Source organism: Triticum aestivum, chromosome 6B (genome assembly GCF_018294505.1).
Source record: "Triticum aestivum cultivar Chinese Spring chromosome 6B, IWGSC CS RefSeq v2.1, whole genome shotgun sequence".
Classification (NCBI taxonomy): Eukaryota; Viridiplantae; Streptophyta; class Magnoliopsida; order Poales; family Poaceae; genus Triticum; species Triticum aestivum.
In genome coordinates this window covers 431,319,001-431,346,566 of record NC_057810.1, presented here as the reverse complement: position 1 = coordinate 431,346,566, position 27,566 = coordinate 431,319,001, and the positions used below count along the sequence as shown (strand labels likewise).

Below are 27,566 nucleotides of genomic sequence, written 5' to 3'. Positions count from 1 at the left end.
CAGTACTTTAATCAGCATCAAGGATAGCCGATCAGACGAACAAAAATTCTGCATCCCACTGAACAACACTATTATACAGGACTCATTTTAAAAGGCCCTCGGTTCTAATTTCTACTAGATGACTCGTTGCGCCAATGGCGCAAAGGTCAAGAGGGAGCCAAGTATTGTGAGAATATTTAGACACCCAAGTCGAAAACCAAATGTGGCCAACACTCCCGAATCCTCTGCTTTGAAGCCGCCTTTCCTCACCGAATGTAACATAGATACATGATTCTTCAAGAGCAAATTTCAGAGAAAATATAGAGCATGAAAGGCTTTAAGTTGTACAAATGAAACCATACCACCATATCTTCATTTAGTTTCTTTGGAAATCTAAAGGTCTAAGCGGATGGTACATGTGAGAAGATGTGAATCCACAACAAAAAACTAAACTAACTTCCAAACAAACATTTCAAGTTTGGAAGCCACAAAGAAGCAGCCCAGATCTCTCGTTGTAGTGCAGGTACATGTCCTTAATCCTGCATCCACAACCCATAATTTTTCAACACCTAAATCCATTAAATCCAGACGAAGGAAATCATGGCAGAAATATGCGCCGTGGCTTACGTCTCCAAGGACTTCTTGGCATTCTTGTGCAGGTTGGACACAGCGAGGACGTCTCCAAGGACTTCTTGGCATTCTTGTGCAGGTTGGACACAGCAATCCTCGCTGCGAGCTGCAGAAGAACCACACAGGCACCTTCCTTCACCTTGCCTTTGATGCTTGGCCCTACTTTCATATTTGATGTACACCGTCTAATGCTAACAACACCAAATCTAAATGAAAATTATATGAAGCTTTAGTAGTATATAACCAAAGTGAGAGCAACAAAGAGAACATCAAACAGTAGCCTGGCATCACATAAAAGAAACATGAGCCAGTAATCATGTGAACACAAACATACTGGGGGCATTTTATTTATCTTGAAATGTTGATTTTCCATATATCATTTACCATCAGTAGACTAAGAATGGAATAAAACAATAAGCTCTGTCCAGATAGCACAAAAGAACAACAAAATCAACTCAATCTATTTTGTGAGCCCCAACTGACAATATTTGAAAGTTGAAAGGGTTAGTGAAAGAGGATTTTACCTTGTGTAATCCAGAAGTATATTATATCTTCTCTAGAATCATAGGTTCAGATACGTAAGGCATAATGGACTCATGAGATTTATGTAGAAAAAATCCATGTACTGCTGCGAAGGAGGAGCTCGTAATGTCGTGTCTAACAAAGAATTCACCATATCACAATCTACCTAATACTCCACAGCCAGTTCCACCAAATACAATGATTAAATGTTAGCTAAAGAGAATGATTCTCCTTATACAGATGTTAGCTTTTTCTATATAATACTATCATAAAGAGAATTGTTTTTATGAATGATACTCTTCATGAATGGTTTTTATGAAGTGATATCATTCTCTTTAGGTAACCTTGATTAAATGTTAGCTAAAGAGGATCATTCGTAAAAAACTATTCCATGGTATCGATAGTATTATACAAAAAAAGAATTTTTCTTTTCATACACATAGACTAATCTAGGACGGGGAACTGAGCAGAAAGCATTTTTCATTAATCAACCAAGAAGTACACTGGAGGGACGATATCTAAACTTGTGAATCAGCACAAAACTGACCTTTCATCACTTGAATTTGGCTGGAGTTCAAATCCATTCAAGATAAAGGAAGTTCATATCACCTAAACAATTGCAGGCTTTAACCAAATATTATGCGACATCATAGCAATACTCTGAATTTATGCTTCTTCATGCCACCATGCCTGACACGGATACAGTAATGGTGGCACTGGCCTCTTCCTGCCACCACATCACGGATACGGTAGGCCACATACACTGAACACAATACCATATTGGTAAGCAAGTGTATCATGGAGAAAATAGTAAGATTACAAATAGAAGCAAGAAATATTAAGAATGCAGACATATATTGGTTATTTGAGAAAAACCACAGTGGAAACCATAAGCTCTGTTGACGCATTTATGTCTCAGAACTACAATTATTTTAGTCTCTCCCTCCCTTCACTCTGCCACAATTGGCATAACAAGCTGTAACCAGGGCGGCAGGGACGCAAGAAAAACACCAGTCGTAACTAACTCTACCATTCCCGCAAAAAAAACTAACTCTACCATTGAAACAACACGTCAATGCGGAAACAGAAAGAAAAACTTGATCCATGAAACACAATAACATTAGCAGCTGTAACATTTAATCAGTCATGAAGCTTCGTAGATGGTTGAATGCACACTATGGTATGTACATGAAAAATATATGGAACATTAAAAAGCGGAGAAACCAGACCTATAGTGTTTCCATTAACCATTCAAAAATTCAATCACGAATGTGTTAGTTACTTTTACAAATGGTAAAGGATGAAAGCTTAAAAAGGATCCATCAAAAGATATTCAATGAAATTAGCAGCAAACCGAAATATAACGACCATGATATTTTCATAAATCAATCTTGCAAGCAAATCAGGAGAATTGCTAATGGTCCTACCTACCTAGTCCGAGCAAACGCCAAAAGTTGGTGATCCCAGAATGTAATAAGTTATTCTCTTAAAGTTTAGACCAGCCCTCACTCAATATCCCTGCAAAAATTAGAAAACTGAAGTGGCACTGGAGTCCGGACAATTCCATCTCTCTGCATAATTGCAATACATCCTTTCAGCTGAACAGGGCATATTCCAGAGAGCCAGGATATCTTGAAAGTAAACAGAAGAACACATGCAGAATGGATATCTAGAAGGCATTGCAAATAATAGAGAAACCTGAACATCCATCGGCTATGTCAGACCACAGTATCATGAATGAGCAGGAAAACGATTTTAGTTGCACTCAAAAAATATTTATTTGGTGGAAGAATATCATATATGGTGAGTATTGGTCCGTCTTATAAACAACATGTTTCTCTCAACAGAAGTGAAAAGGTAAAAGATGCAAAAATTGCAAGAAAAATATTACCTTGCATCACACAGAACAACTAAAGCAACATACTGGAATTGATGTTGCAGAGAGTCCTTCCATTGGACAAATAATTTTAAGACGGTGCGCAAAATATGGCAAACAAGCAGAGTTTGCTTGCAAATAATTTTATCTTCCATATATTTAACACATTCCTCTTTGTATCCGGCTTGCAAAGAAAAGTGTGTTCTAACAGTTTCTGTAAAAATTTGAACAAATCAAAGCAAGTGCTTAATTTATTTTTCATCATCTGTTCATTGGATCCTACTCCAGCTGTAAGGAGTTTGTAAAGTATGTATCATATTTAGCCAATAACATGTAACGTATATAATAACATCTTAGGCCAACAATTCCTTTTAGTAGAGCAATATATCAGCATATCCATGATAGATAAGAAATGCAGATAGTTTTCTCATACATCAGAGCTAAAAAGTTAAATCTACAATTAATGATAAAACCGAATTCCAATAAGTATGCAAATATGCAATGGCCAGGAGCTAATTTCATTAATATTGTAATCGATTTCTGTAAAGAAAGAACCTCATCAATATTGTATTTTGATTCCCGCAGTCGTTCACTCCAGAAGTTAAGGTCCCAGTGCCAGATCATTGGCTTCCGCAGAACCAAAATCTTTCAGAGGATTTTAGATCTTCCATATCTGCATTAAGAAAAGCAAAAGCTAAAACATCTGTGTATTTCAGCCTAGTTCCTAGCCTTCATAATAAGAAATATGAGAAAACTAATTGATGAAGGAGATATAATGTTGATCGATAGACCAAGCGACCACATCATGCAAGTTGCTTGTATCAGCCGAGGGCTGCCGATCCAGCGCACACGCCAATGACCGTGAATGTGTCTGATCTAGCGTCGTGCTTACGTCACAGGTCCGCCAGGCTGACCGGCGCTCCCCGCGCCACAGGTTCCATGGCTATCCACTTCTATTCCCATGCTTATTGCTGCATGTGTCCGCTCATGCTTGTTTTATGCATTTATGTTGGATTGCTGCTGCTGGGCTGCTTATGGTCTCCATGGTGACCATCTGGCTCGTGACGCCGCCATTTCACATCAGCAATCCCCAACTCCAGTTCAGGATTCCCACAACTATACCTCATATGGGTGAGCAACAAGAATTACTGTTTGCATATGTATACAGCAAGTGGTGCTCTGCCAATTCTGAAGCACATATATTACAGCAGCATGCGTTGGTTTGGGCATATATAAAAAATGATCACCTAGTCTACTGGATCCTAGAACCAAGAATTGGTAAGAAGCTAAGAAAGCTGGGCACGCCCTACAACACATCAGAGACAAACTAACATGCATATATCTGTCCCAAAGCAGTAGGCAGGAAGCAACACAAGCATAAGCAAACAAGGAGAATCTTTATTAGGACGCAGCAAGCCTTCTTTTGCTTGGCAGCTTTTAGAGAGTTAAATTAGAGGTACTCGTACAGAAACAAGAAGAACATGCTCAAACATAAATAATAGGATAGGGGTTCTAACTTGAAAATGAATCTCCGGCTACTACAACTCTAAAAGATTGTAATAGAATAGAACTTTGCTAGGAACATGATTTATATTAATCTAATGCAAAGAACATCAAAGAGAACAACTTGGCTGGTTTTACCTTGAATAACGTGATTCCAGGAAGCACCACAGATTTTCTAGCTCCCTCAAAACGAGTCAGCATATCCAACACAGTACACTGTATCTACTCTCGCAGGAACATGAGAAGAGATTGAATTGTATTGTTCTGGTACCTCTAGGCTCATCCGTCTTAGGAAACATTGCAAAAGGTGCGATGAAATCGGACACCCTTCCAAACATCGTCTCAGACATGGACTGGTTCTGGACCTGCACAACACAAGCATGATTTCAGGTTGTCTAAAGAAGAAGCATTTTTTCAGAGCACGCAGAAACAGAAGCAAACAGGACAACAAATCCATGAATACTGGTCTAAAATGAGTGATGCGACGGCTATAAAGATGCAGACAAAATTGTATGATCGCAATCTCTGTGGGTCTGGTACTGCTGATTGCTGAAATCAATGAGGGACCAGTTTGCCAAGTTGCGCAAATAAAATCTCAAGATTCCCCAATCAACACAATAAAAGAGGCTGAACAAGCACACAAAGTAGGCATGATGTTTACTCACGATGGCCTTACTGGAGCTCTCATACTTGCTCTGGATCTGCAAAACAACATTCAGAAACAAGGAAAAAGTTCAGAATCACAGCATGAGGAACAACAGAGCAAAGGTAAATAAGCAGTTACAGACTTGATCTCTTGCTGCTGACCCACAGCGAGAAGTCGGTGATGTCGAGGAGCAGCAGTTGGGCCTTGTGGTAGTGCGACAGAGCCTTGCTCAGGGACTGCAAGTAAGCCTCTGCAAACATGCATGAAACAACAGTTAATCAGTAATGAAGCAGAGCAGAGGTGGAAATCATGTTCGTGATGGTGGCCGGATGGAGGACTGATAGATAAGGTAGATCAGACTGCAGCAAGAAAGAAAAGAGAGAATGAACAACATAACAGCACGTAGACATTTCATCAAACACGTCAGGAGCATCGGAACGGAAGAACACCTCACCTTGAGCAGGAGTAGAGCGAAAGGAACAATGACAAACTGAACGAACGAGAGCAGCCCCGACGATCCTGCAAGAGGAAAAGAAAGAGAAGAATCAAATCGCACAAGATAGCAAGAACGGGAGAATGAGGTCGGTTTCATGAAAAAGAAGAACCTGCACCGAGCGCACCAACGATGTCCCCTGGCCGGCGGCGCCGCCTCCATGACGAACCACGACGGACTCCTCCGTCTTCCCAGCACCTCAAGCCCATCGCGACCAGCCTGCTGCTTCTTGTCCTCGTCGCCTATCTCCCCTGCTCCTTGCAACAGTGGCGGCATGGGAGAGAGAGAGGAGGAGAGGTGGTGCCGGCTGGATCGAGGACCGGCGCCCCTGCTGCTACACCTCGAGCACCGGGGAGAGAAGGCGGCGGTGCGAGCGCGAGGGAGGCGAGATGGGAACGGCGAGATGGCGTGCAGGGAGGAGAAGAGGGGCTCGAGGACGAAGAGGATTGGCCCCGAGTGCGCTAGGTTTTCGGGAGGGGATTGGTCCTGGCTGTCGTCGAGGATTGGTCCTGGCCAATCGGGAACAACCCACCTTCAGCCAATCATTGACCTGGGCTCCAGGAAACCCTCCCTCTGCTGGATGGCCCCCATTGGCTCATGACCCCACCCGTCATTCTCTCCTGACACAGTCTTAAACGTGAAAAACAGTGGACGGTTGACCAGCCGCCAGCAGCCAAAAAATCACTGTTGTAATTCAATCAAGCGGTCAAAAACGTTGGGCGCAAGCGATGCCTCCAGTTACGCGGGTACTCTAGCGAGGTTTATAGGTTAGATAAGAGCTTGTAGCTTTGGAGCCAAGGCTACAAATCTTCAAATCCGACCAAACATCTTACCATGCAAACACGGTAAAATGAGAAAGAAAGACTCTAAATGTGACGCACCAAAAGCGGAAGAAAATGTTGAACGACCTAGGCGTGAGGAGTTGTGCCGGTGACCTGGTGACGCCGAGCAGCGCGTGGATGTGGACCAGCCTGATGACGGTGGTGGCGGCGCCCTCTCTTTTTTAGTTTCCTATGATCCAAAGTAGGCGCTGGAACAAAGTAAATCTGTAAACACCTATGTAAGTAGATTCAAAACAATAAGTCAGTTAATTGATGGAATGTAGTATTATGAAAAATATATAGCAAAGTGATTTTGCGTATGCTAGTTGCAGCATCGGCACAACACATATTCTAGCAAACAGACCTATGTTTGACACATTCTACCACAAAGTGCCTGTCCAAAGGCTTCGGCACTGTGGCTCATGTAGAAAACTGAAAAATGGCTAAACTGTAGTAGCATGCATATCTAACATCTTTTGTCCATTCATAAAGCAATGAAAGTTCAGAACATACCATCTTAAACTGGTGAGTGACTTGGTTTACATCATCTCCTAGTTGACCTAAGCTACAAATTTATTGTTTCCATAAATTAGGTAAATAATGTTTGTACAATGAATTTTAAATGTAAAAGCAGCCTAGTAGAAATTAAGGCATAATATCATGACGTGTGAAAAAGCTCAATAAATTACATCAACACAAGCAAAATGACAGACAAAATACATGATAATATTTTTTCGCCCATGGATATGTTCTTCCAAATAGCTTTATATTCACATCATATGCACGCGCTGAAGGAAAATCTTAATTAGATCAACCAAGGCAAAAATATATTGTGTAAGATCTCATCTCTTGTAAAAAGAAACTGGCGCAAATAGAAAGCAGAAATCTAAGACCATTTAGGAAAAGAGTTAACCAGTTAATCGGTAAAAGACAACAATGTAAGATGTCATCAGTTATAAAAAGCCAGATCAAGGAGCACATAAATCACTTCCCGTAGGGCGCCCTTCCCTGCCTCCATCCCGTGAGCACTCAAGCCCTGGATCCATAGTCTCGAGCTCGCCCGAGCTCCGCCATCTCTGCCTCGAGCTCTGAAATCACCGCCACTAATCAGACTCTTACTTGGATACTTAACAAAAAAGAATCAGAAAGGAAATTTATTTACCGAAATAACATAATGAAATATGATATATATCGTTCCTTACAATGAGAAGCTACAAAATAGAAGAGGCATATGTTTATATGGAAGTATTCATATATCCTAGGCCGGGTTATTACAGAGCAATCACGGGCATGCCGTTATACATCTATACAAAATGATCTGCACAAGAAGGCTGCTTTAGAAGTAGCAAGGATTAAAGTAAAAAAATGCATCACAACAATTCATTACTAAATAAGGAAAAGAAAACTAATGAGTGACAACTTCTAAGATATTGATCAGTTAAGGAAAAAATTGTTGATGACATTATTAACCTATCACTTTGTAGAAAAGCATGAGAAACTAACAGAAACTACCACATATACTTGCGGAACTAATATGGATCAGAGGGACTACTTTATTTTGACTACCTTATGTGGAGCAAAAGCCACAGAGTCCTTTATTTCAATCAAAGGAAATATATACAAACAGAGAATATACAGTCCCAAGAGAAAAGAAAGAAATAGAAAAAAGAACCCTGAAGTTCTTACCATTTGAGTTGCTGAACTACTTGCGGAACTAAAGGTGCGAAGGCCAGAGGTAGGAACCACTATCTCAGGCGTTGGCAACTTCGCCTCTTATTTATCGAATTAGTGTGTACTCCTATACCATCACGAGGAAGAGGCGGAATGGCAGTAAACTGTTTAACAAATGATTAATGTGATCACATTTGTATCCTAAACTGCAGTTAAAGTATTAACAAGTATCATGCATACACAGATTGATTTTCTTTCATAGGAAAAGTGATTTGAACTTCATGAGCCAAAACAAAAATAACAATGGCACCCCACCTTGTAGTACAGTCAGCCTGCCTTCGCCGTCGATAAATCAGATCTACCAAAATATACAGAAAATTTATAGTTTAGAGAGGGATGATCTTGCACACACCTCAACCAAAATGACATGTGCGAACACCAGACAGGTTGATATGGTCGTTGACGAGAAACATTCTAATGGAGAAAGCCACTGAAAATCTGAAAGAAACGAAATCAACCACCAACTTAGCAGTTTGTAAAATTGGGAACAGAGCAATAGGAGGAAAATAGAGAAACCATACACATCATAGCAAGGATGTACTTCGACAGCAGTGCATAGAGCAACACATCCTCGGCAGCTTTCTCTTTGCCGATGCCAAACAGGAGCCAGTGATGAGGCGCCGGCTTCCCACTCCGCCGCAAATCTGTTAGCAATGCCTGACCTCTGCCCACCCTCGTATCCCCTCTCCTCTGCAATGGCTCGCTCTCTCCTTGGTCTCAACCAATACATCAGGAAATATAAGGAATTAGTCCCTAAGCATCAACTGTACTGCTGTAGCAGGCACAACTTCATATTATGGATTTTAAGTTCATCATAGTTTGTTTGAAAAAACATTACAATTTCGTCAAAGGAAACAGTTTAAACTTAATTTATTTGCTTGTCGAATTCAATTATCTCTGTGGGATTGGCAAAAATCTTTACCACTGAAACCAAGATATGGCTGCAAATGTTAATATCCTAGAATCCGCACTGCATCCAGTTAGTTTCTCAATGGTATATATTTTGGAAAACTGAAACCACGTGCATATTAGGTGAAACTTGAAGTATTACATGTCTAAGTATATTTGTGTTTCCCTTTTTGGTAGATATATAATGGTCATCCAGTAGTGCAAATACGGAAGAAAGGTTTAAAAGAAAAACAGTCAGGCAAAGCAACATAAGGAGGTGATTTCTTACATGCAAGGCACGGGGAGGTGCTTGCTTGCTTCACCTCAACTGAACGACCCCATCGAAGGGGAAAAGGAAAACAGGTGCACGAGCCTGCACTGTAACAAAAGGAGAGCATGCTTCAGGCATAGAGAAGAGAAGCAGAATTATATGGATTTGTGTCAAACCTGCTAGCCATCTGTACAAAAAATGTCAGACGCAAGCAGTACTAATTATACATGTTCCCGAAGGAAGAGTTGGGTCTATATTCAACGAAAAGAATTGAGCAATTTTTTAATAATATAAGAACAAAGATATTAGCATGTTTGCAATAAGAAAGTAGAACATGTAGTCACATTACATGGGAAAACTATGAATCCGGTTTCTTGAAAAGATTGTGATATAGAACATCACTGCGACAACCTTGCTCATATGTTTCAGACAGTACAGAGTATGTACCTGAAATCTATTTCCTTTTGATCATGTCATTTTTCTCCAATGATGTGCTACCGGACAGATGAACCCCTGTCCCCTAAGCTAAAGTAAGTGCATGCAGTTAAATATAACCTCAGTTATAAAAGAATCTGCATTTGAATAAGCAGGTGGTTATATTCTACTTAAACTGGGAACTGTGTGCATGATAATTTTGTAGGAATCACTGTGAGAGAGAACTGAAGAATTATATTAGCAAATTGGGTGGCGTCTCTTAACTACAATAGTGTACAAACAAGGGACAACCAACGAAGGAAGCGGACACTGAGAGAAATGAAAAACCCAAGTAATTTATAAAGAAGCCAAGCTCATCTCTAAAACAAAGGAGGGAAGACATGCTGGCATCTGGACATCCTAAATAGTAAGCATCGCTAATATTTCAGACCATGAAAAAATTCTCTGTCTGTAATTCATATCAAAGAGACAAAAAACTAACAATGTGTGCAAACAGAAGCAACATATGCACACCAATTCCAGACATTTGGATGGACAATACGTTTCTAAGGCTGTAGCATTACCTGTTTTGTTTCCGACAAAAAGAAACATGCACCCATCCTGAAGCTTAACACCTAATAATAAGATTTCAGAATAATCAATAGTTTTTACAAAGAAACCTGTAGCTGCAGCAAGAGGTTTATGAGTAAATTAACATGCAATTAAATGAGAAGCACACAAAAATAATAGTTTGAGGTGAGTACATCTACCTAGTTGCTGGTAGATCATAAAAATTCTCAGATATGTCAGTAGAATACTTTCAGATATGTCAATACAATAATCTTAATCCCCATCAACAACATATCAGATAGATTTACATCCTCGAACCTGCACCAATCCAGAAGTTAAATGAACATTGTTTAAAGAAGAAAACATATGTAAGACCTGAAGACAGACAGAGAGAGAGAGAGAGGCAGAGAATGTCACTGTGTTAGGAGATCACCTTGTTCTTCACCAAGCTCTTCCTCAAGATTCATCCTTTTCTCTTTTTTCTCAGATCTGCACATTATGTGTTCAGAAAAAATATAAATCAAGAAATCAAAATAAGATTATCAGTGAACTCTGATAGGAAGGATGACAAGATTTACCTGGCAGAGGAAGATTAATCCTCTTCTCTCTTTTCTCATACGGGCAACCTAAACTCGGGACAGAGGACGAGCGGCCAACACCCTGCTCATACATGGCTTACGACGGGCCTGTCCGCCACGCCGCTGGTCTTCTCGCCGGCCACGGACTCCATCTCGAGCAGCTGGTGGACGATGGAGGTGCGCAAGATCACCTCCATCGCACTCGCGTCCCGCGTCGTCCGCCTCGAGGCGGAGGCCGTGGGGCTCCGCGCGCAGTTCGCTCCGGGCGCCTGAGGGGGAGCCGGCCAGGGCCGACGACGACCCCGCCACCGCCGCCACGGCGGGAGGGGACCGGACCAGGGACCCCTTGGCGGCCCCGGGGCTCCCATGCTGCGACGAGGGCCTCCGCTTCTTGGCCGCGAAGAATTGGGGAGGGGCGGATCCGGCAGGGGCTTAGGGCTTGGAGGCAGGAGGGCGGCGGCGGCGGGACGAGAGTCGCGGGGGCTAGGTCGCGGGTCGAGGGGGAGAGAGAGGCGAGGCAGGAGGGCGGCGCGAGTGCGGGAGGAGCAGCGGCTAGGTCTTCTTCACGGGAGCGGCTCCCTTTTATACGCCGGATGCGAAATGACGAAAATGCCCTCGGCGGGGCATGAAAATAACAGGCAGTGGCACGAGCGATTTAAAGGCGACGTGGCTAGCTTCGTCGTGACTACCACTTTAGGAGGCTTTATAGTTTGGCACTACCACAATGGTTAACGTAGGTTTGAGGTGATGATATATCAACAGTAAGAGTTATTTCCTTATGTAGGTTTATTATAGACCAGTTCTAGCCCTCAGTGAGCTATGTGTAGAATTTGGGTTGATTAATGTCTTGTGGTATCTACTTCAGAGTTTCTAACACATGTCAAACCTACATATGTATGTTCCTGGGATCGGCAAAGCGAGCCTAATCATCTATAGTACAATGAAGAGGCCTCCCGTGGTAAGCCACCTGGAACCCTACTTTTATAGGCCAGAAATTAGGTCAACTGGAACCTCAGGGGGCCCACAATCTCAGGTGGCGCGGCCAGCCCCTGATCGCGCGACCTGAGCTTGTGGGCCCCTGAAGTACCTTCTCGACGACTCCCAAAGCTTCCAGGGTTCCTTTGGTCTGAAAAAAATCGTCAAAAAATTCGCCTTGTTTGGACCTTGTAGGTATGATTATTCTGCGAAACAAAAAACAAGCAAAAAAACCAGAAACTGACACTAGCCACAAAATTAATAGTTAGTTTGGAAAAATAATATAAAAAGCATATAAAGCTGATAATATAATACTCCCTCTGTTCACTTTTATAAGACCTTGAAGACATTTCAGACAATGTGCAAAACAAGTCATTTTGAGTTGTCTAAAACGACCTACAAAAGTGAACGGAGGAAGTAGCATTTAACAATAAAAAATTATAAATATGTTCAAGACGTATCAATGTGTGGTGATGGATCTACGATCACAGCTTCATCTGAAAGGCGGGAACAGGCAATGGAGCCTATCTTTAGTGTTCAACAGTTCAAGAGCCTGACAGAGGTCAAGCACCGGTTCTTCACCACCAGCCAGGCAAGGAACTTCAAGTGCAGTGGCACCCTAGAGCTCCAGATTTCAGTAGCACCAGACATAATGGCGAGGCCAAAGAAGAAAGCTCTGTACGCCGTCCTCGGTGAGTAGCAGACACTATCAAACCAAATCCAGATTTATCCCTACTTGTTGCTACGTAGTGTGTTCTTTAATGGATCAATTCAGCGATTACAGGCTTTGACTTTCATCCGTACATCTTCAAATTGTATAGGCAGCCAGTTCGCATAACTGGCCGAGCCCTTGAGTATGCTCTGCTTGTGGTTGGTTAGTTGGCTGCTGAGTGCGCTTCTATGTATGCTAATTATTATGTTTAGTCCATATTGAAATCTCTAAAAGGGCTTATATTTAGAAACGGAGGGAGTACAATACTCCCTCTGATTCAAATTAATTGTCGCAGGAAGTACTAAATTTTGCTTCAACAGCGAATGTGTTTTGCACATGCAATTCTCACTAAATTAGAATAAACATCAAGTTTCTCCCGTTACAAAAGCACATGCATATGTGCAGTCAGGATTAAAGTAAACTAATCCCTCTCAAAAAAATAATGTAAGCTAGTCAGCTATAGTAGTTTCTGGTGGTATGGACTTTGTCATGGTGCCGTCAGTCAAAACCCATGTGCTTTGTTCAGCACAGCCACCCCGGGATTTGTTCAGAATATGACAGGTTTTGTGGCTGTTTCGTCTTTCTTGTAGTTGGACGGCGCAACACTCGACTACTAATAAGAAAAATAACAATAAAAAGATTACTACTCCGGTGGACTTTGTCAGTCAAACCATGCAACCATGCAAAACCTGGAGAGAGAAAAGGATAAATGAAGCATCAAATGGCAGGTTGCACCAACAAACAAAAAAGCCTATATACCCTCAAGAATCAATGTAGAGAAATAATTTGGCAAGCCAACAATATTACGATTGTAATACAGAAACTAAAGAATAATATAATTAACTACTTTGAACAAACTGGTTAAGCAAAAGAAACCGGTAGAGCTTCTACTGTGAGTGGAAGTAGGACACAGTAAAACCATAAGGGTAGGCAAGGCTAACATATTACCCGAGAGTGAACATAATGACATCGTTAAGCCAGCAGCATAACAAAAATCTAACGAATTGATGAAATCAAACCTCAAAACAAACAGATATACACTTGATATCAAAATCATCAATCGAAAACCAGATAAAATTCTACTGGACATGACTTTTTAACTTACCTCAATCCCGCTGGAGGCCGTTGAAGACAGTGGACAGAGAGATTACTGGAGCAGGTATTGGCGACACCTCACGCTGTTTGATAGCTTGCTTGCTTGCTGTGCCACCTTTTCTTTTCGCAGCCACTGCTTGAGCCCGCCGGAGCAACTTGAAGGACTCTGAGAAAACTGGAGCACGTAGTGGCAACACCTCACCCTGTTTGATAGACGGAATGCTGGCTGTGCCACCGTTTCTTTTCGCAAGCACTGCTCGGTAAGCTAAGTATTCATCATCCACTGCATTAACAACAAAAGATAACCAGGCATCATATTATCATGTATAAAGCAATGAAATTTCACCAACAAAATTACCAAATGAAAAAGGCACATGACAGATTGTTTGAACTTGAATTTTGCTTCCTTTTTTTCAGAAAGAAAATTGATTTTCAATGCACTAAAAAGAAGAGTATGAGGCAACGTCTCTACTTTAGATGTGAACTAGGATATCCTGCTATCCTGACAGCTCTGTTTCTCGTCTACTTAATCGAGACATCTTTACTTTAGATGTGAACTAGGAGTTCCTGCTATCCTGACAGCTCTGTTTCTCCTGTCCTTAATCGAGACATCTCAAGGTAGCAACTCCACTTTTCTTAAATATTCAACTGTTGTGGGTTTCTCAGTCACTAGCAGTGAGACCACACTAACCTCTCTTAAATGTGAGTCTGCATTAGCTTAACCTTAACCATGGTTTGGGAAAGGACCAACCAGATCTACATGGTTAAGAACACGAAGTGGAGAAACAGCTGACTTTCTGATTATTTTCCTTTTTTTTCTTTTTTTGCTGTAGTGAATGAGCCGTGCATGGGCGTGTTAAAAAAAGGCAATGTATTGCCACTTCAAGTAGATGAAAGCCATTATGTCTTAGCTTCAATGGAAAGAATGCACAACATTAGCAGCAGCAACAACAACAACAACAACAACAAAGCCTTTAGTCCCAAACAAGTTGGGGTAGGCTAGAGATGAAACCCATAAGATCTCGCGACCAACTCATGGCTCTAGCACAATGGATAGCAAGCTTCCACGCACCCCTGTCCATAGCTAGTTCTTTGGTGATACTCCAATCCTTCAGGTCTCTTTTAATGGACTCCTCCCATGTCAAATTCGGTCTACCCCGACCTCTCTTGACATTCTCCGCACGCTTTAGCCGTCCGCTATGCAGTGGAGCTTCTGGAGGCCTGCGCTGAATATGCCCAAACCATCTCAGACGATGTTGGACAAGCTTCTCCTCAATTGGTGCTACCCCAACTCTATCTCGTATATCATCATTCCGGACTCTACCCTTCCTCGTGTGGCCACACATCCATCTCAACATACCCATCTCCGCCACACCTAACTGTTGAACATGTCACCTTTTAGTCGGCCAACACTCAGCGCCATACAACATTGCGGGTCGAACAGCCGTCCTGTAGAACTTGCCTTTTAGCTTTTGTGGTACTCTCTTGTCACAGAGAATGCCAGAAGCTTGGCGCCACTTCATCCATCCGGCTTTGATTCGATGGTTCACATCTTCATCAATACCCCCATCCTCCTGCAGCATTGACCCCAAATATCGAAAGGTGTCCTTCTGAGGTACCACCTTCCCATCAAGGCTAACCTCCTCCTCCTCACACCTAGTAGTACTGAAACCGCACATCATGTACTCGGTTTTAGTTCTAAACCCTTTCGATTCCAAGGTTTGTCTCCATAACTCTAACTTCCTATTTACCCCCGCCCGACTATCGTCAACTAGCACCACATCATCCGCAAAGAGCATACACCATGGGATATCTCCTTGTATATCCCTTGTGACCTCATCCATCACCAAGGGCAAAAGATAAGGGCTCAAAGCTGACCCCTGATGTAGTCCTATCTTAATCGGGAAGTCCTCAATGTCGACATCACTTGTTCGAACACTTGTCACAACATTATTGTATGTCCTTGATGAGGGTAATGTACTTTGCTGGGACTTTGTGTTTCTCCAAGGCCCACCATATGACATTCTTCGGTATCTTATCATAGGCCTTCTTCAAGTCAATGAACACCATATGCAAGTCTTTCTTTTGCTCCCTGTATCTCTCCATAAGTTGTCGTACCAAGAAAATGGCTTCCATGGTCAACCTCCCAGGCATGAAACCAAACTGATTTTTGGTCACGCTTGTCATTCTTCTTAAGCAGTGCTCAATGACTCTCTCCCATAGCTTCATTGTATGGCTCATCAGCTTAATTCCACGGTAATTAATACAACTCTGAACATCCCCCTTGTTCTTGAAGATTGGTACTAATATACTCCGTCTCCATTCTTCTGGCATCTTGTTTGCTCGAAAAATGAGGTTGAAAAGCTTGGTTAGTGGTAGAAACTAGGGTTCTACCGGGTCTAGGCCGAAGGTTGTAGGGGAAGGAGGGAGCTGGTCGTGGACGAACACGCGACCGTCGGCGGCTGGGCGCCGTCGTGCGCGAGGAGGCGGCTGCTAAGAGGCAGATGGCGCAGGGGAGGAGGCGGCTAGGGTTAGGTCTCCCGGCTCCCTAAGGAAGCCGAGCAAATATGATTGCTTCTTGCTTAATTCCAAAATGGATCCTTACACGAGTTTATATAATCCTCCTAATGAGATAATTGGGCTAAGCCCCTAATAACGATAAGATAGACTGGGCCACAACTAACTAGGCTAAACCCCTAATATGCCGGTCATAACATTTCTCCCCGCTTGCACAAACAGCTCGTCCTCGAGCTGGAAGGCGGGGAAGCGCTTGCGGAACTCCTCGAGGTGATCAACCGTCGCCAAACACCTCCGCGGCAGCTGGGGCGGGCAGGTCGCCGAGCCCGGCGGCGGCGGCGTCCTCCTCAATGTAGTCCACAGCCTCCATGTAGAAGAGTCGCGGGCAGACGTGGCCGGGCACGTAGGGCTCGTCGCAGTTGAAGCACAACCCTTGGCGGCGACGCTCGAGTTGCTCGGCCGGGGTGAGCCGGCGGAACGGGCGCGCCGCGGTCGCTGCGAGGGGTGCCGCGGAAGCCTGAGCAGGCCGACCCTGTGCGGGAACGTCCGGCCAGGGTGGTGGCCCAGCGGCCCGGGACGGTGATGCCTGCTGGATGGCCACCGCGCGGCGCTCGAACGCGCGGGCGTAGTACATGGCCGTCTGGAGGTCTGGGGTCCCCGCAGCTCCACGTCCACGCGGATATGATCCGGCAAACCGCCGACGAAGAGCTTGGCCCGCTGGCAAGCCGCCACGCCGGGCGCGTGGCACGTCAGGGCCTGAAAGCGGTCAGTGAAGTCCTGCACCATAGAGGTGAAGGGGAGACGGCCCAACTCCGCCAGCCGGCTCCCGCGTATCAGCGGCCCTAAGCGAAGGAGGCAGAGCTCGCGAAAACGCTCCCATGGAAGCATGCCGCATTCCCCCTGCTCGAGAGCGTAATACCAAGTCTGTGCGGCGCCTCGGAGGTGATATGAAGCGAGCCAGGTGCGGTCCGACGCGAGCGTGCGTTGCCACCGGAAGAACTGGTCACACTGATTAAGCCAGTTGAGGGGGTCCTCGGTGCCATCGTAGGTGGCGAAGGCGAACTTGGCGAAGTGCGGCGCCGTCTGGGTATGACCGCCGTGGGGGTACGTCGCGGTGGTGCAGAGCAGCGGCGTCGGGTCGGTGATCACAGGGGGCACCCCATGGAACGGCGGCGCGTCGAGGCCAACGTAGGGGCCCGCGGAGCTGGAGGACCCGCCGTACTGCGCCTGCTGTGACGGCACGTGCGGCGGTCCCGAGGCCATCGTGTAGATTGGCTGAGACGACACGACGACTCGGTCAACCAAACCAGTAGCAGGGACGACGAGGGCGGGAACCGGACCTGGTGGATCGGGACTCCCGCCGGCGCGGTCGATGCCGTGCTGGAGCTGACCGGCGGTGGCTGCTGCAGCTGCAGCGGCTGCTGCGGTGTCGCGCCAGGCACGGCGGAGGCCGCCAGGAGCGGCGGCTGCCACTGCATCCAGGGCGGGGCGGTGGTGGCGGTGGAGGGCAGCTGCAGCGGCTCAGCCTGTGTGTTCAGTTTTTTCGGTTTGATTCGGTTCGGTTTATACGGTTTTTATACTTCAGTTTATATGGTTTTATACATAGATACGGTTCGGTTTCGGTAATAACCATTTATTTTCGGTTTGGTTTCGGTAATAACCAAAAAAAACAAAGTTTACGCGAATTTTTGAATGACACATGGTTTTTTTGTACATGATTTGGTCTGCGTATATATATTTCTTGTGATGTATGAGAACAGTGTATGTATATAAGACTATTAGAATTTAGATGGCAGAAGAGATGATTTGGTCTATGGCATATGTATGTACGTACGGCCGGTGGTGCACTAGCATTGTGTTTTTTTTTCTTTGAAGGGTAAGTACTAGTAGTCTAGTACTAAGTAGGAGTACCATCCTAGTGTTGGTTTTTTTAGACAACGTAGCTTTTTTTTTTTTGAGCAACACGTAGCTTTGGTTTGGTGGCGTAGTAGCAGTAGCGAACAGAACAACCGCATAGGCCAGGAGGTCAACCGCTAGGCCCAACAGAATTGAACGAGACCGGTGTGGGCTGGAAAAATGGAGGCCCAAACACTGAAACAAGCACCGCGTGGTGGGAATGCTGTCGCTAGGAGAGAAGGAAGCGTGCTTTAGTCCCACATCGGTGAGCGGAGGCAAGGAGCGGTGGGCGGAGAGCTATAAAATGAAGGGTGATGGATAAGTCTGTGTACTAGGGTCCTTGTGGGGCTGCAGCACATGGTCCTTGTGGCAGTTAGGAGGATAAAGTCCTGGACCATCAAGGACTGGCTGTTAGGATAGAGTTCTGTTCTTGACCATCAAGGACTGTCAGTTAGCATCTTAGACTGGCATCTTAGCAGCATCTTAGCATATGCCTTGGCTGGCTAGCAGCCTATAAATATGTATCCCCAACCCCTCAGGTTGGTATGGCATTGTGTGAGAAATAAACCAACGAAAATTGTCCCAACTCTCCTAGTGTCATCCACAACTATCAATGCTCAGGCTGAAAGGTCTAACAAGTGGTATCAGAGCCTCGTTAACCTGCACCCTGAGCATTTCCTGTGAGCAGCCCAAGTCGGTAGCAGCAACTGCTTTGTCTGCCTCTGGTTACCTTCCTCCCTCCGGACTGTCAGCAGTAGCTCGTCTTCATCAGCCTCCTCTTCACGCAACAGCCCCCCTGCAGAGAGCCATGTCTGCAGGTCGCTCTCAGCACACGGCTACCTCGAGCATGCGGCGCCGGCAGGATGCCGAGCGCGCCGTGGCAGAGGAGCGTGAGCGAGCAGCTGCGGCGGCGGCAAGGGTGTCGAGGCTGGCTGCAGCGGAGCTGGCAGCAGCCAGAGCGGAGGTAGAAGCAGCCAGGGCGGAGGTAGAAGCAACAGCAGCAGCAGAAGCAGCCTGTGAGGCTACGGCGGATGCCAAGGCACTCCGCGGCAGCCCCGGCAGCTCCGTCAGCTCCGCGCCTGCGGACGACGGCGCCGACGCAGATCGTGCCAAAGTGGCGCAGGAGCGGACGGCGCAGTGGGCAGCCGAGCACGCCCGCGCTCCAGGTGGAGGCGCGCACCGCGACGGCGGCTGCAACGACCAGGACCGCGGCCTCTACGAGGTCCGGACTGTGGTCAGGGATGTTGGTTCCAGTGTTGGGTGGCCTACCCTCACTAAAACCAACTACGTCGAGTGGGCCGGGATCATGAAGGTCAGGCTCCAGGTGCGGCGCATGTGGGAGGCAGTCCAGGACAGCAACGTCGACCACCTAGAGGATCGACGGGCGCTGGACGCCCTCATCGCCGCAGTCCCGCCCGAGATGCAGTTCTCGCTTTCCAACAAGCGGACTGCCAAGGAGGCTTGGGACGCCATCGCCGCAGCACGCATCGGCAGCGACCGTGCTCGCAAGTCCACCCTGCAGGCACTTCGTAAGGAGTGGGAGAACCTGGGCTTCAAGCCAGGTGAGGACGTTGATGACTTTGCTCTCCGTCTCAACACTCTGCTGCAGAAGATGGTGAAGTTTGGCGATGCCACCTACACCGAGGAGAGAGCTGTCGAGAAGCTTTTTCGGTGCATTCCCGAGAAGTACAAGCAGATGGCTCGCTCAATCGAGTCGTTGCTGGACCTCTCCACGATGACGATCGAGGAGGCGATAGGCCGTCTCAAGGTCATCGACACCGACGAGCCACGGCCCCCCTCGGGGCCCATCACCACCAGCGGGAAGCTGCTCCTAACTCGGGAGCAGTGGGATCCCAGCCTTGGTGACAGGAAGAAGGGGGAGCCTTCCTCCTCGACGGGCGGCCGCAAGCGTGGCAAGCAGCGTAAGGCGCGAAGAGGCCCCCCGGGCAGGGCACAAGGACGTGCCGAAGGTGACGCCCGCGGAGGCGCCAAGGACGGCGCCGCTGGCAAGCCCAAGCCGGCACAAGACAACAGTTGCCACAACTATGGCCGGTTTGGCCATTGGGCCAATGAGTGTCGGCAACCACGACAAGGCCAGGTTCACGTCGCACAGGCGAAGGAGGAGGAGACGGCTCTGTTCATGGCGCATGCAAGCATTGAGCTACCCTCGGCGACTCCGGTCGCAAAGGCTTTCATCCACCTCGATGAGCCAAAAGCACACGCTCTTCTCGGCGATGGCTCCGGGAAGGACAAGACTACGGGGTGGTGCCTCGACACAGGCGCCACCCACCACATGACCAGTTGAAGGGAATTCTTCGCCGAGCTCGACTCCGATGCGCGAGGCTCCGTCAAGTTCGGGGATGCCTCCTCTGTGGAGATAAAGGGCGTTGGCTCCGTCATCTTCACCACCAAGATGGGAGAGCACCGGCTGCTCACCGGTGTCTACTACATCCCCGCGCTAAGGAACTCCATCAGCTTGGGACAGCTGGATGAGAACGGCTCACGCGTGCTGATTGAGCATGGGGTCCTACGCATCTGGGATCGCCAGCGTCGCCTTCTCGCCAAGGTGCCCAGAGGTGAAAATCGACTCTACGTCCTTGATGTGCAGGTGGCACAACCGGTCTGTCTCGCTGTCCGTCGGGACGATGAGGCGTGGCAGTGGCATGAGCGCTTTGGGCACCTTCACTTTGAGGCCCTGAAGCGTCTAAGTGCCAAGGAGATGGTGCGAGGCCTGCCATGCCTCGACCATGTGGAGCAGTTCTGCGACATCTGCGTGCTGACGAAGCAGAGACGACTCCCCTTTCCCCAACAGGCGAGTTTTCGGGCCAAGGAGAAGCTGGAGCTCGTGCACGGAGACCTGTGCGGCCCGGTGACGCCAGCCACACCAGGAGGTCGACGCTACTTCCTGCTGCTCGTCGACGATCTCTCCCGCTACATGTGGGTGATGATCCTCGGCAGTAAGGGAGAAGCGGCGGACGCCATCAGGCGCGCGCAGGTTGGTGTGGAGGCGGAGAGCGGCCGCAAATTGCGCGTGTTGCGCACTGACAACGGCGGCGAGTTCACGGCAGCTGAATTCGCGTCGTACTGCGCCGATGAGGGCATCCAGCGCCACTACTCCGCGTCGTACAGCCCGCAACAAAACGGCGTCGTCGAGCGGCGCAACCAGACGGTTGTGGGGATGGCTCGGGCTCTCCTCAAGCAGAGAGGGATGCCGGCTGTCTTCTGGGGAGAGGCGGTGCTAACGGCCGTCTACATCCTCAACCGCTCTCCTACTAAGGCACTCGACGGCAGAACTCCGTACGAGGCCTGGCATGGGCGGAAGCCGGCGGTCTCTCATTTGCGGGTCTTTGGCTGCCTTGGGTTCGCCAAGGAGCTCGGCCACATCAGCAAGCTCGACGACAGGAGCACTCCGGGAGTCTTCATCGGCTACGCGGAGGGCTCAAAGGCCTACCGCATCCTCGACCCAAAGACACAACGTGTGCGCACAGCGCGAGACGTCGTGTTCAACGAAGGGCGAGGGTGGCAATGGGACAAGGCGGTGGACGACGGCTCGACGCCGACGTATGACGACTTCATTGTCGAGTACGCCCACTTCAAGGAAGCTGGGGGAGCAAGCAACTCCTCTTCACCGGGCACGTCTACCCCGGCCCCCAAAACTACATCGACTCCGGCGCCTGCTACGTCGACGACACCACAACCGGCGACGCCGCATACTCCAGCCCCGGCGGTCGCCACTCCGGGCTCGTCTTCATCAGCACCAGCTCACGCAGAGCACAACCCGATGAAGTTCGCTTCCCCGCTCACTCACGACGAGGAGCGTATCGACGCGTGGCATGACGGCGAACCGCTGCGGTACCGTACGATGGATAATCTGCTCGGCGACCAGCCGGTGCCAAGACTGGTGCCACGTGACCTGGAGGCGCAGCTACAGCTCGCGTGTGAAGACGGCGAACCACGGTCCTTTGCAGAGGCCGAGAGAGACGCGGCATGGCGCGCCGCGATGCAGTTGGAGATGGATGCGGTCGAGCAAAACCGCACCTGGGAGCTCGCTGATCTCCCTCGAGGTCACCGCGCAATCACCCTTAAGTGGGTGTTCAAGCTGAAGAGGGATGGAGCCGGCGCCATCATCAAGCACAACGCTCGCTTGGTGGCCCGAGGCTTCTTGCAGCAGGAAGGAGTCGACTTCGACGGCGCTTTCGCTCCCGTGGCACGGATGGAGTCCGTGCGACTTCTCCTTGCGCTGGCTGCCCAGGAGGGCTGGCGCGTCCACCACATGGACGTTAAGTCGGCATTCCTCAACGGCGACTTGAAGGAGGAAGTCTACGTGCATCAGCCACCGGGGTTTACGATTCCCGGCCAGGAGGGCAAGGTGCTCTGCCTGCGCAAGGCTCTCTATGGCCTGCGGCAGGCACCCAGTGCGTGAAACGCCAAGCTGGACTCCACGCTGAAGAAGATGGGTTTCGAGCGGAGCCCGCGTGAGGCTGCCATCTACCGACGGGGGAGTGGAGGAAATGTCCTGCTGGTGGGCATCTACGTTGACGACCTGGTGATCACCGGCACCAAAGATGCAGAGGTGGCGGCGTTCAAGGAAGACATGAAGGCCACGTTCCAGATGAGTGACCTGGGGCTCCTCTCCTTCTATCTAGGGATTGAGGTGCACCAGGACCACTCCGGGATCGCGCTTCGACAGTCCGCCTACGCCAAGCGCATCGTTGAGCTAGCTGGGCTCACCGACTGCCATCCAGCTCTCACTCCGATGGAGGAGAGGCTGAAACTAAGCCGCGACAGCACAACGGAGGAAGTGGATGCTACGCAGTACCGACGCCTTGTGGGGAGCCTTCGCTACCTCACTCACACACGGCCGGACTTGGCATTCTCCGTCGGCTATGTCAGTCGGTTCATGGAGCGACCAACGTCGGAACACCAGCAGGCAGTGAAGAGGATCGTCCGCTACATAGCAGGGACCCTCGACCACAGCCTCCACTACCCTAGGTGTCCTGGGGCGGCACACTTCGTCGGGTACAGCGACAGCGACCACGCCGGTGACATCGACACCAGCAAGAGCACGAGCGAGATCCTCCTCTTCCTCGGCAAGTGTCTCGTGAGCTGGCAATCAGTCAAGCAGCAGGTGGTGGCCCTGTCCAGCTGTGAGGCTGAGTACATAGCGGCCTCCACCGCCTGCACTCAGGCGCTCTGGCTTGCTCGACTGCTTGGTGATCTTCTCGTTCAAGACACCAGAACGGTGCAGCTCCTGGTGGACAGCAAGTCCGCCCTGGCCCTGGCAAAGAACCCCGTGTTCCACGAACGGAGCAAGCACATCCGACTGAGGAATCACTTCATCCGCAGCTGTGTGGAAGAAGGGAGCATCGAGGCGAGCTACATCAACACCAAGGATCAGCTCGCAGACCTGCTCACCAAGCCCCTTGGGAGGGTCAAGTTCCTCGAACTTTGCTCCAGGATTGGGATGATTCAACTCTCCCACAAGACGACGTACAAGACTTAGGGGGAGAATGATGGATAAGTCTGTGTACTAGGGTCCTTGTGGGGCTGCAGCACATGGTCCTTGTGGCAGTTAGGAGGATAAAGTCCTGGACCGTCAAGGACTGGCTGTTAGGATAGAGTTCTGTTCTTGACCATCAAGGACTGTCAGTTAGCATCTTAGAGTAGCATCTTAGACTAGCATCTTAGACTGGCATCTTAGCAGCATCTTAGCATATGCCTTGGCTGGCTAGCAGCCTATAAATATGTATCCCCAACCCCTCAGGTTGGTATGGCATTGTGTGAGAAATAAACCAACGAAAATTGTCCCAACTCTCCTAGTGTCATCCACAACTATCAATGCTCAGGCTGAAAGGTCTAACAAAGGGCGGGTGAAGTGTTCTACTCAAAGCTTTGGCTATTTTTCTGCACACTAAAGGTACTTTCAGTTTTTTCGGTTTAACCGAAAACCCTTCGCTTTCTAACCGAAAAAACCGAAGTTCAAATGGTTTCAAAATTTGGGAACTGAAACTGAAACCGAAAACTGAATAAACCGAATTTTTTGTTCGGTTTGGATTTTTTTGGTTTGGTTTATGGTTTCAGTTCGGTTTTGCACAGGCTGAGCAGTGGCCCGGCGGAGGCCGCCTGGTGCGGCAGCAGCCACGGCGGCGCGGTGGCGGCAATGGGCGGCGCAGCCGGGTACGGCCCGTAGGACCCGACGAAGAACAGGCGAATCTCTTGGACCGCCTGGGTTAGGTCTCGCAGCGCCCCGGACACCTCCTCCAGGGTGAGGACGGAGGGGGCGGGCGCGACGAAGGAGCCCGACGCGGGCAGGAGCGGGGCGACGGTCATGGTGGTCGCCGGAGGCGACGAGGTGACGGGCAGCGGGAGAGACGGGTTGGGTGGCGGTGAAGACATGATCAAACCGAAGCTAGCTGATACCAAACTGGTAGAAACTAGGGTTCTACCCGGTCTAGGCCGGAGGTTGTAGGGAAAGGAGGGAGCTGGTCATGGACGAACACGCAGCCGCTGGCGGCTGGGCGCCGTCGTGCGCGAGGAGGCGGCGGCTGAGAGGGAGATGGCGCAGGGGAGGAGGCGGCTAGGGTTAGGTCTCCCGGCTCCCTAAGGAAGCCGAGCAAATATGATTGCTTCTTGCTTAATTCCAAAACGGATCCTTACACGAGTTTATATAATCCTCCTAATGAGATAATTGGGCTAAGCCCCTAATAACAATAAGATAGACTGGCTGGGCTAAGCCCCTAATATGTCGGTCATAACAGTTAGCCGTACTATCGCTATGTCCCCGAGGCCTTTCCATACCTCAATGGGGATACAGTCAGGGCCCATCGCCTTGCCTCCTTTCATCCTTTTTAAAGCCTCCTTGACCTCAGACTCCTGGATTCTCCGCACAAAACGCATGCTGGTCTCAAAGGAGTCGTCCAGTTTAATGGTAGAACTCTCATTCTCCCCATTGAACAGCTTGTTGAAGTACTCCCGCCATCTATGCTTAATCTCCTCGTCCTTCACCAAGAGTTGGCCTGCTCCGTCCTTGATGCATTTGACTTGGCCAATATCCCTCGTCTTCCTCTCTCGGATCTTGGCCATCTTATAGATGTCCCTTTCGCCTTCCTTCGTGCCTAACCGTTGGTATGCCCGACCCCTTGCTTCACTGACAGCTCGCTTTGCGGCCTTCTTTGCCATCTTGTATTTCTCTATGTTGTTTGCACTCCTATCCAGGTATAGGCGCCTGAAGCAATCTTTCTTCTCTTTAATCGCCTTCTGGACATCATCATTCCACCACCAGGTATCCTTATCTTCGCTTCTCCTTCCCTTGGACACTCCAAACTCCTCCAAGGCCACCTTACAAATGCAAGTCGCCATCTTCATCTACACATTGTCCGCATCCCCTCCTTCCTCCCAAGGGCCCTCCTTAATGACCCTCTCCTTGAACGCCCGAGCTACCTCCACCTTGAGCTTCCACCATTTCGTTCTAGCGACTTTGGCACGCTTATCTCGCTGGACACGGATCCGAAAGCGGAAGTCAGCAACCACCAGCTTATGCTGAGGTACAACACTCTCTCCAGGTATCACCTTACAGTCTAGGCATGCACGCCTATCTTCTCTTCTCAAGAGGATGAAATCAATCTGGCTAGAGTGTTGGAAAGGATTCACAACATTCTCAAGAGAAAAAACATATCCATCTCTGGAATGGCATTCCAAACATAAATTTGAAGCACAAAAAATGGCATAAGAAACCATGGGGCAGAGTATAACTGAACTGTAAGTGCAATACAATGCAGCACCTATAGTAAAAATGTTGAGTTAATTACACCCGCAGTACATAAACTTGCAGCAAGATAACAAAATCATACATAATCGTGAAAACCCCATAAAAGTGGTACACTAACTCTGGTTCGGGTAACAAACACATACAAATATGTCCACACGCCCACACGTGTCATTGTTTATTTTACCCCAACTCCCTTGAAAATAATGGACTTTGTACGATGAGATCTTCGGCCTAAAATCCCTAAATATATTGCTGTGTTGGTCGCATATGAGGGCGGCAGTGGTGGCCTGGCCTACTCTGTGGATGTAGCGGTGGCTGTGCTTGCGCCCCTGCACCATGTCGCCCATGCAGCAGCGGCAGTAGGCGCAGTCATAGATGAGGCAGCGGTGCCGGAAGATATGCATGTACCGGATGCATGCCTCACACGGGTTCGAGTGCGGGATGCCAGCATGCCTTCCATGGCTTAGTGCTTACATGAATATGGGAAGCACGGTGATGCGCCCTCTAGCCTTGTGCAGGCTACTTTGCTGCGAGGTTAGAACTTAGGTTCCTCTACGGGGGGATTAGAACCCTATGAGTCAGCTAATTAAACTAACTAACCTATGGTGTGGTGTTATGATCGTTCGTTCATAGGTCATAGCCAAGCCATAACGAGGAGATAGCTTTTCTTTTGGCTCTGTGCTGATGTTTGTTTACTTGCTTGTCTCTCAAGCGTGATATGAACACTCGTGTCAGTACACCTCACTATGCACCAAGTCCACTTCTCATCGCCCACTGGTCACCGCCACCTTGAACTGCAGTGACCCCGACAACACCTGGCTCGTGCTCCACGCCCCGAGTACCTCGACGACGTGCCCTCCATGCATACTACCCGCCCCTGTGCTCACCGATGTGCTCACTGATGCCGCATGGATCACCTACACTCGCCATTGCTACGCCATCGGAGGGCTCCTGCATGGAGGCCTTCTTATACTGCTCCTATGGAAGCTACAACTTCTTATCGTTACTGCACATCCTGGTTGCGGCATCATCGGTCCAGCAGTGGCGCACTGCTGCTAGTGAGTTTGCTCGACCAAAAATGCTACACTTATGGAAGCTTAGTACAGATTGATTTCCCGGAAGATGACTCCACCAATCTCTGTCCCCCCTGATTTCGGCTGGTGCCCCCCCTTTCCCTCCTAATCTCTAACTATAAAGTACACTTCAATTTGTAAAAGTAATTACGTAGCACATGTCCATAAGTGTAGCATCCCTGTTGCTCGACCGCTCTTGGGCTCCAGTTGTGCACCCGCCCTCTATTGCGACCAACACGACGGTTGATCTCGGATTTTAGTCCGAGGCTCTCATCGTACAAATTCCATGAGTTTCAAGGGATTCTGGTAAAGAAACTACGACATGTGTCAGACTCATGGACAAATTTGTATGAATTTGTTAGGCATGAAGGAAGGCGAAAGGGACATCTATAAGATGGCCAAGATCCAAGAGAGGAAGACGAGGGATATTGGTCAAGTCAAATGCATCAAGGACGGAGCAGGCCAGCTCTTGGTGAAGGACGAGGAGATTAAGCATAGATGGCGGGAGTACTTCGACAAGCTGTTCAATGGGGAGAATGAGAGTTCTACCGTTGAACTGGATGACTCCTTTGATGAGACCAACATGCATTTTGTGCGGAGAATCCAGG

General features: G+C 48.3%; 1 protein-coding gene across 49 annotated transcripts in view; it reads right to left on the bottom strand.

Moving 5' to 3' along the window:
- Positions 1-268: 268 nt before the first annotated feature.
- LOC123137353 (uncharacterized) overlaps positions 269-27,566 on the bottom strand; it is a 35,657-nt gene continuing 8,359 nt past the window's right edge. The window contains exons 1-17 of one of the 49 annotated variants that reach the window (XR_006468150.1): positions 10,923-11,401; positions 10,778-10,833; positions 10,545-10,662; positions 10,359-10,409; positions 9,808-9,932; positions 9,379-9,467; positions 8,723-8,917; positions 8,554-8,639; positions 8,157-8,305; positions 6,984-7,558; positions 5,611-6,705; positions 5,299-5,406; positions 5,176-5,211; positions 4,649-4,875; positions 2,563-3,680; positions 607-1,894; positions 269-518 (exon numbers count right to left, since the gene is read on the bottom strand). Coding sequence is in view for 1 of the 49 variants with exons in the window: in XM_044557069.1 (XP_044413004.1) it covers positions 13,716-13,987 (272 nt within the window). In the remaining 48 variants the exon portion in view is untranslated. The other 48 variants (XR_006468154.1, XR_006468156.1, XR_006468148.1 and 45 more) reach the window with 48 other exon arrangements.